Source organism: Convolutriloba macropyga, chromosome 12, assembly GCF_964194025.1.
Source record: "Convolutriloba macropyga chromosome 12, txConMacr16.3, whole genome shotgun sequence".
In the NCBI taxonomy this organism is placed as follows: domain Eukaryota; kingdom Metazoa; phylum Xenacoelomorpha; order Acoela; family Convolutidae; genus Convolutriloba; species Convolutriloba macropyga.
Genome location: NC_134479.1, coordinates 54,268,539 through 54,279,860, shown reverse-complemented (window position 1 = coordinate 54,279,860; position 11,322 = coordinate 54,268,539). Strand labels below are relative to the sequence as shown.

General features: G+C 38.1%; 1 protein-coding gene across 1 annotated transcript in view; it reads left to right on the top strand.

Annotated features, from left to right (window-relative positions):
- The window catches only part of LOC142350787 (2-oxoisovalerate dehydrogenase subunit alpha, mitochondrial-like), a 130,168-nt gene that overhangs the window by 106,785 nt on the left and 12,061 nt on the right, over positions 1–11,322 (top strand). Inside the window, exons 3-4 of the mRNA XM_075402743.1 lie at positions 152–297; positions 798–993. Coding sequence (XP_075258858.1) covers positions 152–297; positions 798–993 — 342 coding nt within the window. The remainder of the gene's footprint in view (positions 1–151; positions 298–797; positions 994–11,322) is intronic.

Sequence of the window (11,322 nt, the reverse complement as noted above, 5' to 3'; positions counted from 1 at the left end):
ATCTGGCTTTATCTGCATTGATGAGAAACCGTTGGAAGCCGTAAAAAAAGCAGTTTATATGTTTTACATCAATCTTTATTTAACAGTGTTTATATGTTGAAGCTTTCAACCTGTTTTTATCATTGTAGTTCTACAAGAACAGGGTTTTTAGAAGAGAAGCCAGCGTTTGCTGGAATCAACGACTGCGAGTGGACATATAAATTGGACTTGATTGCGCCCACTTGGGCTAAGAGGATTCCAGTGTATAGAGTGCTAGGAATTGACGGAGACGTCAAAGATGAATCACAAGTGCCAAATGTGAGTTAATTAATTCTTTTTAAAAAACAAGAATTTCAGACTGATTCGGATTTCGAAATATTGGACTAAAATTGTTGCGCTAATTTGAGACGTACTGGGGTGTTCGAAATTGTGCAATTCGTCGTCTTAAAAGCGTTTCAAGTGAAATTCGATCGATAACAAGCGAGTATTTTTGTGGATTATTCTTATAATCTGCGAAAAATGTTGCAGACATGTTTCACCGGAGTATATGTCGCCTAACTATATGGCAATCGGATAATTAGTGTCATTCTTATTAATTGCTCTCGAACGAAGTTTGAAGCAATTACTGTAAACGTGTGTCTTTTAATGCAAAATTTTTGCTTGACCATTTTCTTATAGAACATTCTTTTGGTTTATTTTCTCGCCTAAGTATACAAGAATGAAAATTTTATTTTTGGAGAAGAATTTAGAAAAGCAATCAACCTATAAAATTTTTTCACGGATTTATAACCAAGCGGTTTCTATGTGAATGGTTTTAGCTTTCTGAGGACCAAATAGTGTCAATGTACAAAACTATGGTCACTATTAACCAAATGGACCGTGTCCTTTACGACTCTCAGAGACAGGGTCGAATATCATTTTACATGACCAGTTATGGCGAGGAAGCCACGCATGTTGGAAGTGCAGCTGCTTTGGACATTAATGACGTCATTTATGCCCAGTACAGAGAAGTAGGTTAGTTAGTTCCTATCACGCAAAAAGTTGATCAAGAAGTTCTATGTGACTTAAATTTGTTTGAAGTTAGCAACTATCATTGTCTGAAGAGTCCGTTGGAAGTAATTATTTTTAACTTGTTAAAAAATACTTTCACCAACAGTGCATTTTAGAATACTACATGTGATTAAGCGGACAGATGTGAGATTAATACAAACCTGCTTTTCAGTCTGTATTTCAGGTCAAACATAATATATAGCAATTCATTCTAATTTAAAGACAGCTCTCTAATTATGGTAAAGATGTAACATCTTTCGACTCAGCTGAATCAAGTTCGAATTTAGAACACCATTTGGTTTCGAAATGTTGTACAGTCTTCAAACACTACTTCACCGAGAATGGATCAACTCTTTTCCTTCAAGGAATTATTCACTAAACAGTGAGGTTTTTTGAGCCTAGGGAAAAGTGAAAGTGATTTTGCCGACCCGTCATAATTTTATTTTACCTGTAAGACGGTCCTATGGAGTTAACTAACATCAAAATGTTATTGGTTTTGAAACATCGGCAATTGAAATCTTGGCTGTTTAAGCGTTCTTTGCTTCAATCCAAACTTAGCTGTGAACGGTTGAAGTCTTTCATGAAGCATAAATTGTTTACCCGATTTTCATCAGATAAATGTCTCTCCATTTGTCTCAGCATTTCGGAAACAATTTTTACTGAAAAGAGGGTTCGTGGCGAGATCGATCACCTATTTTACTTCAAGGAAATATGCACTAAATAGTGAGTTTTTTTAGTCTAGGGAAAATGAAAGTGATTTTGCCGACTCGCTATAATTTTATTTTACTTGTAAGACGGTCTCATGGAGTTAACTAACATCAAAAATGTTATTGGCTTTTGAAACATCGGCAATTGAAATCTTGGCTGTTTAAGCGTTCTTTGCTTCAATCCAAACTTAGCTGTGAATGGTTAAAGTCTTTCATGAAGCATAAATTGTTTACCCGATTTTCATCAGATAAATGTCTCTCCATTTGTCTCAGCATTTCAGAAACAATTTTTACTGATAAGAGGGTTCGTGGCGAGAATCGATCGCCTATTTTACTTCAAGGAAATATGCACTAAATAGTGAGTTTTTTTAGTCTAGGAAAAATGAAAGTTATTTTGCCGACTCGCTATAATTTTATTTTACTTGTAAGACGGTCTCATGGAGTTAACTAACATCAAAAATGTTATTGGCTTTTGAAACATCGGCAATTGAAATCTTGGCTGTTTAAGCGTTCTTTGCTTCAATCCAAACTTAGCTGTGAACGGTTAAAATCTTTCATGAAGCATAAATTGTTTACCCGATTTTCATCAGATAAATGTCTCTCCATTTGTCTCAGCATTTCGGAAACAAATTCTATTGATAAGATGGTTCGTGGCGATTCCCTAATTTGGCCTTAATTAATTGCCGTCGTCAGCCTCGGAGTCTATTATTTTTGCGCCCTTTTTTTACGACTCGAAGTGGAGTAATAGTAGTGTATTTCTTATCGGTGACTTCTATTTTCGCAGGATGTAAAGTCAAATGCTGCACGTGAAAACAAGTGTTAAGGGCAATCTGCTGCGTAAAAATCAAAAAGTAGAGAGAAATTTTAGGGATTTTGTTCATTCGTTGTTCTGTGAAAGAAAGAAAGAAAGAAAGAAAGAGAAAGAAAGAAAGAAAGAAAGAAAGAAAGAAAGAAAGAAAGAAAGAAAGAAAGAAAGAAAGAAAGAAAGAAAGAAAGAAAGAAAGAAAGGAAGAAAGAAAAAAAGAAAAAGAAAGAAAGAAAGAAAGAAAGAAAGGAAGAGAGAAAGAAAGAAAGAAATAGAGAGAGAGAGAGAGAGAGAGAGAGAGAAAGTTGAGAGAAAAAGACTTCTGAGCGAGAGATTTTGTTCTATTTTTGAAGGTCGTTGCCGATTTCTTTCTTTTCTGAGTTTTTGTTATAGTTTTTGTTCAGTCAATTTTATAAAATTAATATGAGTGTTGCTACTAAAAAAGATATGTGAACATTGTGATTATTTTTGAAACTTGCAGTTTCAAAAAATTTTCTGATATTTTATTAAACTGAATCCGAAAATTCTTAAATTAACTCTTGCTTCAAGTTTTAAAACTAATTAGGACGCTTTGCTGGTAAATGCCCCTCGTAGTGTGAAAGTTAAAAAAACGTTGCCTGCTCTCTTGCTCGTTTTATTTATAGCTTGGTTTCTTGTTTCATGGTATAACGTGTGTGAAGTTGTTTTTGGACTTTCTGATTGATTCTCATTAAAAATTGTATTGTCTTCGACAACTCACTTTGTTTTTTTTCTAAAAGTAGTTTCTAAGTTTTTTTCCCCAATTGTTTTTGTGATTTTTGTTCTGATTCCGTTTACAGACAGGATGAAATTAGAAGGCGGAGCCAATGCCATGAGGACAAAATTTTTAAGAAGAACATTTAATACCTTACGGTAGATTTCTAATCTGCTAGTCGTCTATATAAAAAGTAGAATGTAGTCGCTGCTTAAACATGGAAATTTTTACTTATACAAACCGTGAGCATTACTCTTTATATAAGGCGCCTTGCTGACTGTCAAATACAATTGTGCGTAAATTCTCCGCTGTGTATAGAATCATGGTGGAGTTTGTATTCAAGAAACACTCATCGAGGATATTTTTGTTGAATTGATGAATATGCTGTTTCTTCTATGAATCGTGGTAATTTCATCTTTATCATACAATCTTATATAATTTCTTTTTTCCTTATTTTCTCTAGTTAATCTCGGAAAATTAATCTCTTTCCAGCAAAGAAAAGAGGGTTTTGAGGGGTCTCGAAGGACGTCTATCAGTTATCTGCGTCCTCAATTACTTTTTAATGCGATCCCGTTTTCGTCTGGCCGATTTAATCTGTCGTCCACGGAAACGTGAAAACTGGAAAAACCCGAGGGCTTTGATTTGCTGTTGACCTCAGTTGACCTCGTAGTCTCTAAGGGTATTTTTCTCCGAAACTGTTCAAATTGCTTAAATTACGGGTAGAAAGGACAGTTGTAGGAGGCTTGGACCTAATTCTCAAGTTTTTGGACCCTTTCTTACCCTTGAAACTGGTGTCGTTTAGTTTAAGCCAGACATAATCAAAGCATGTACCATGCCAGTAGCTTGAGAGCAATTCGTCCAACGTCAATGGGTTGTTTAAAACAAGTAAATTTTGTTAATCGGAATTTCCAATTTACGGTAATTTCGATAAACGTAATTCAACATTTTATTCTTGTTTAGTTCAAAATTGGTGTTTAAAATATCATTTGCTTCAATCCAAGCTTAGCCGTATACAGTTAAGTCTTTCATTAAGCATAAACAATTTTCCCGATTTTCATCAGAAAAATGTCTACATTTTTCTCAGTATGTCGGAAACATGGTACTTGTAGAATTTGGTAAATCCTACTTACAAAAATGTCGCAATAAAAATGGATACAACTTGAATTTCGAAAATTGGTTACCATCAAATTGTTAGTAAGACTGTTGGCGTGCAATTCAATGTCATTTGACAAACCAGACTTTTATGGAACAAAAAAAGGCCGACTTAGGAATTGAGGGGGTGCAATGTTGGTTTTCTGAGGGGGCCCGAATTTATAAGAGTTAGTTAGCATCCGGTATTTACCTCAGTGTGATCGAACTTGGTAGGGAGTTAGTGCATATCTGGAGGCAAGTTCCGCTGTTGTCAATTCTAGGGAATTTGTTTTAGAGATACCATGGGGGGAACTTTAGACTTCCAAATAAGGCTTAGATTCTTGAGTTCATAGTTTGACCGATTGATTAATTGGTAGCGTCATAAGTCTGATACGGCTTTTGTGTTAGTTTGAATAGCTTGAATAGAAGTCAGCAATGTATAAAGAAGGCGTTGAGGTCATTCAATTTTTCTTTTGAAGTCATAACAAAGTTTACGTAAGAAAGGCCTTTCTAATGTGGTCTATAATGTGAAGTGAACAGATTCTTTTGTTTTGATCATTCTTGTACGTTGTTGCTTGATGAGTTACTTAGGAGTAGAACCATGGCATTACCCTGTACCAAATACAACCATAACACAGCTGTAGCTCAGGAGTTGACCTGTAGAGAAGTTGTGATAACAAAAACATTGTTGAGGGAGTTGAATTGACTTGATAAAACCAGAACACCGGTTTGAGCGATTGGAAACCAGAACACCGGTATGCGAGCTTGAAAATCAAAACGCTTGAGAACACCAATCAACCGCATCTAGATCAAGCGGCTTAATTGAGAGCTTGTAGAGTTAGAGAATAGTAGCTCTTTAGTGGTGAATTTGGTTAAAGTTGTGAACCATCTTTATTATAAAACTCTGGTTGATTATTGATTTGATTTTGTTATCTTTTACATTTTCTGTTTAATCATTTGATATTTGATTACTCAACTCAATTCATTATTCTAACTAGAGTTTCTTACAGCCGACAAGAGCAGTGTGGGGACAAAATAACACTCCAATAAAAGTCAGAGAGCCATCAAAACACCCCTTTCATTTTGTTAGAGTTTTGGGCGCTAGCTAGTCCCCAGCTAGTCAGCCTAAGCAAAGTACAAAATTCTACAGTGGCGCTCCTGGGTGGGCCATCTCGAGACTTCTTGGCGGTTGGAGTGGTTTGGCGGCTGTGCTGGTTGCAGTTGAACAATAGTGGACTTTGAAAGTGCGAACAACAAGAGAGGAACGAGAATTGACTTGTGTGGCAACAAGTGAAGGGGAAAGAGAAACCCGAGGAGAAAGAGTCACGTTGGAGCTTGATTGAAAGATAGAGTGCGATTGTGCGGAGCAGTTTTCAATTGATTTTGTTTTCGACTGTTGGTATTGTTAACTTTTAGCTTTCCTTGAGACTAGAGGAGACTGACTTTGTACAGAGAATTGAGTAGAGTATCGGCTTTCTTAGAAGAAGGTTGTTACAGGGCCTTGGTCAAGATCAAGAGACTTGTGAGGCAAGGTAAAGAGAGAGAAGTGAGAAATAGAGGTAGTCTAAAGAGAGAAAAGCTAAGTGAGAGCAAGTTATTCAAGACTGTCATTGTTAGTAATTGGCTTCCTTGAGAAGAGGGCCATTCGAGAGCTTAAAACAGGAAGTTGGCAAGCTGGTATTTGACAAGTGACAGTTGCGTGTGTAAGGTTTGATGAGTATAGAGTAGAGTATAGAGAGGTTAGATTTGAGGGAGAGGGATTTTCCACGCGGTTTTTGTTTTTTTTTAATACTGGAGGAACACGAGTTAGAGAGTTTGACTCTGAGGGAGAGAGCAAAAAGAAGTTGGCAAAGTAGGCCAGTGTTGGTTCAACAGCAGCAAGATTTCAGTTAAGATTTGCAACGCAGATTAAGTCAGGTTAGAGGAACAGTAGTTACTGATAGGAGAGGAGGAACTGGGCTTAGAGTGAGAGGCTAAGGGATCTTCTCAGAGAGAGAGAGAGAGAGAGAGAGAGAGAGAGAACTGGTGGACAGAGTAGAAGAGTTAGATTTGAGGAACACCACTAGTAAGCGGAGAGGGGAAAAGTGGTGGATTTGCTACAATTGAGTGAGGAGCAAGCAGAACAATAAGGTCTGAGTATGTTGGGAGAAGTAAACGGGGAAGAGCAAGTAGGGATTAAGTATCGATACGATCAAAGAACCGGACAGGAAATAATTGTGATCCCTAGTGAATGGCTTGAGACAAATGTTGCTTCTACAGATTTCAAAAAGGAGTCAACTGAAAGTTTTGATGAAGAAGCGCTTCGAGGAAATGAAGTTGAAGAATGCAAATACTTTTATGAAGAAAAAGAATTCGGGGATAGAGAGTTACAGTCACAAAATACAAAAATTGAGGAAAAGCAGCGCCGTGAGACCTTGATGCTAGTTGATATAGAGAGCAAGGAACTGAGAAGACTACAGGAAGAGAATAGGGGAAAATTCTTGTCTAAGTTGGAGAAAGTTGTTACGCCTGAAGGTTTTGTCTATTACGTTGACAACTCTTCAGCGAACAATGGAGGTGTTGTCTGCTTTCCCAATAGCGACTCTGACAATGGGGGCAGTGAGGATGAGGAAGTTGAGTTTCGCTCTGAACAGAATGAGTTGGCTGTTTGTACTCAAGAGAAGAACAGCGACTGCTTAGATCTCTTGTCATCTGAGTTTTTGTCGCTAGTAGGAGGCGGTGAAGTCGATATGAGAGAGATAGAATCCAATCAAAGAACTTCTGCAGAAAGCCTAGCTGAAGACTATCTTAGAGCTACTTGGAATGAAGAGATTGACACTGTAATTGAAGAAGTCCCGTGTGTAGTTGAGAGAAGGGGTTGTGTATCTAGTAGAGATGAAGTGAAGTCTTTTCGAAACAAAAATAAAATCAGAGAGAAAAGTAATGGTTCTGTTTGCCCCGCGAGCGTTAGTTCTGGACATTGGCGATGTACAGACTTAAAAACAAATAGGATTGGAGAAATTTTTAGACAGGTTGAGTGGAGTGGTAACCCGGGTGACTTAAAAGGGAAATGGCTAAAGCTTTGGGCAGTTAATAATCCACATGGGGATGCAGTGGTTAATGAGTTTGAGCCTGAGTTAGAAACTAGACCAAGGGCAGTTGTGCACTTCGAAAAAGATAGGAGCGTAGTCCAGAGTCCCAAAAATTTGAACAGACGAGATAGGATGCAAGTATTGTTGAGGGGTTATGAAGCTTGTCTGTACTGGGATACAGCAAGAGTTTTTGAACCGAGATGAACAAGCACGTCAGCTGCTGGCTTGGAAGAGGTGTTTGACAATTGCACTTCAACTAAACAAGACGAGCAACTCGAGGTGATTTTGAGAGCTTCCGAAAGAGTTGTCTTGGGGAACAACTGAGGTGTTTACGGTACCAAAGCCAACAAAAGAGAAAGCTCATTGGATTTGCAATCTTGACCACTGCAAATCGGCAGGGGAACTTACAAAGAGGACCGATGACGAATTACAGAAACGACCTCAACTGCTATCGATGGCTACAATGAGAACTTTTCAAAGAGTGTTTGAACATACGGCACCAGTGATCAGGAAGGAATGGGAGTTTGGGCAAGCTTCGTTGGTTGTTTCAAGCGAGGAGAGCATTACAGCTTTAAACGAGTTTGAAACAGTTGATTTGAAGAAAAAGGTTCAATTACTAGGCAGAGCTCGTGATACCATTGTGAAGTGGGATGCTACATCAGATTTCCCTCAGTTGGATGCAGTTTTTGAGTCGCTCGTTATGTTGACAGACAATTTTCAAAGCTATAACGAAGTAGTAGAGACTTTTAGTCAATTTCATCTTGGAGGAGGAGGAAGCAGTGATGTCACGGATAGGCAAAGGCGTGTGGAATCTTGCGATAAATTGTCGGTTTTCAGGACATCGGTTGAAAAGGTTTTGAGTTGGTTAGAGTTCTTGCTTGTTCTAATGTTTGGTATCATGAAAAGTTTTTGGAAGTTTGAGAGATCCAATGACTCACAGATCTTAGCAGAAAAACAGAATAACCGGAATCAGCAGGACCAGATCTTAGGATGTTCATTGGTGGAAACAAACAAGTTGAGACAAGAACCAGGTTTTAAAAAGCTCAATCAAGTGTTTAAGAATTACGTTTCAAGGTCTGAAAAATGTCCATTAGTTGCAGAGAGTTCGATGGACACATCAAACTTTCCTTCCAGTAGTGAAAGTATGCAGGGATGTGAATATGTGCTAAAACAGTCAAGCAGTTTCGAATGTAGCAATCAGAGGCTTTGGTTAAGATTGAGGATTGAAGCGGGTCACGGAGTGGTTTTAGCAATCAAGGAAACCCCTCTGCTAAAGATGTCCTCAGGAAGAGAAACATGTTTGACTTTCGGTAAACGGCGAAGTGTGAGTTTTGGTGGAAGGTTTACAAAGAGGTACTTGAGGAAGTTTGAGAAGTTGAATAAAAGAAGTAGAAGCAGGTTGAACTAGGCAAAGGCAAGGAAATCTCTAGTACTGACGAATCGATCGGCAATACAGTTGTAGAGGAGGCTCAACCAGACTTGACAACCAATGCGTTTTGTGTGATCACAACCGAAGAGTTGGACTTTCGGTCTACTCTTGACATTGAAGCTGGAAACTCCTTGGGACAATCAGAAGTTATTGATTTCATGATTTCAGATAGAGTGGAAGATAGATATCTGGACGCCCAATTGAAAGCAGAAGTCGACGGAACAGAGGAATTGCAGAGAATTAATGAGGGAGATATAGGGCACAGCAATGTGTTGATGGTTGAAAGAGATTCTGATGACTTGTGGTTCCGAATGGGAGTGGCAATTAGCTATGTTAGTCAGGGCCAAGGCCGTCGAAAAGAGTGTCATCCTTTTTCTTTGGGGTATTCAAACGACTTTGGAAGCAGAAGCGGGGAGGTTGATTCAAGGCCTATTGCGGGGTACCCACAAGTTGATAGCACAAGTGATGTAGTGTACAGCAGAAGACGGGAGCCTCAGTCAGTAGTCGATTTGCATTATGAGATGATGGGATCGATAGGCGATGTCCACAGCAGAAGGGAGGAGTTCTGTCAGAGAGGATTCTGTTACAACGGTTGTCGAGACTCGTTGTCACGAGGGACAATGTGGCTTCAGACGAGTTGGAAGGAGAGACGGAACAGGCTGAAGCTGATGAAGATATGGTGTTGGAGGAGGAGGCCTCCAGATGTGAGGTGTTTGTCCAGAGAGGAGATGGGCGGACATCCTTTCAAGCATCGAAGGAAGAAAGATTTTGAGGAAGTACAGTCGGTTTCGTTATCTTCAGCACGATAGCTTTTTTTGGTATCCCATTATTGTGTTTAAAATTAGTTTCTGTGTCTAATCATTGGTCGGTAGATTGCTAAAGTAAGTCCGAAGAATTGATTAATGGTGTTAAGTTTGTTTATATGGTGAAATATTTGCTTGATATTGTTACCCAAATTGTAACTGGTAGAGGGTGCACGGAGTATCTGTGGTTAAACACAGAAACTTTGCTTGTGAATTTTAGGTGGGTTTGCATAGTTTGTAATATAACTAACACTGAAATAGTTATGAAAGCTGAGTTGAACCAATTTAATTGAATATGGAGTTACCGAAATTGTTTGAAGGAGAATTTTTGGTGAGATGCCCGGGGGAAATGATGAAAAGATTCGATGGTTCAACTAATCGGTTGTTTTGTAGATAAGACGTAACAGAGATTGCTATTGAAATGCCTCTTTATTGGTTGTTATATGTGTTATATCTATATACAGAGACAAGTTTTTAATTTGTATAATCCTTCTAGTAGTTTTAGCCTTAATTGTTGATTTGAATTCACATGCTGTAAATTTGATAAAAGTTCTAGATTAAAACGTTTATGTAATGATGCTCATATGTAGTTAGCAATGGTTCACAAATTGGTCTATTATGCTTACGTTAGTCGAATAAATCTGCAGTGATGTGTTGAGGATTTAGTTATAGAAAAATTAAGATATGCATGAAGCAAAATCTGCTGATAAGGGAGACTAGATGTATCAATAAGACAAGCAAAACACTTTTTTTTAGGTTAGGGTTGGTTAAGATTTAGGTCCAATGCCAGCTTTAGCAATTATTCGGGAGAATAATAGTCTAGAAGGGAGGAGTGTAGAATTTGGTAAATCCTACTTTTATCACAAAAATGTCGCAATAAAAATGGATACAACTTGAATTTCGAAAATTGGTTACCATCAAATTGTTAGTAAGACTGTTGGCGTGCAATTCAATGTCATTTGACAAACCAGACTTCTATGGAACAAAAAAAGGCCGACTTAGGAATTGAGGGGGTGCAATGTTGGTTTTCTGAGGGGGCCCGAATTTATAAGAGTTAGTTATCATCCGGTATTTACCTCAGTGTGATCGAACTTGGTAGGGAGTTAGTGCATATCTGGAGGCAAGTTCCGCTGTTGTCAATTCTAGGGAATTTGTTTTAGAGATACCATGCAAGGAACTTAAGACTTCCAAATAAGGCTTAGATTCTTGAGTTCATAGTTTGACCGATTGATTAATTGGTAGCGTCATAAGTCTGATACGGCTTTTGTGTTAGTTTGAATAGCTTGAATAGAATCAGCAATGTATAAAAAAGGCATTGAGGTCATTCAATTTTTCTTTTGAAGTCATAACAAACTTTACGTAAGAAAGGCCTTTCTAATGTGGTCTATAATGTGAAGTGAACAGATTCTTTTGTTTTGATCATTCTTGTACGTTGTTGCTTGATGAGTTACTTAGGAGTAGAACCATGGCATTACCCTGTACCAAATACAACCATAACACAGCTGTAGCTCAGGAGTTGACCTGTAGAGAAGTTGTGATAACAAAAACATTGTTGAGGGAGTTGAATTGACTTGATAAAACCAGAACACCGGTTTGAGCGATTGGAAACCAGAA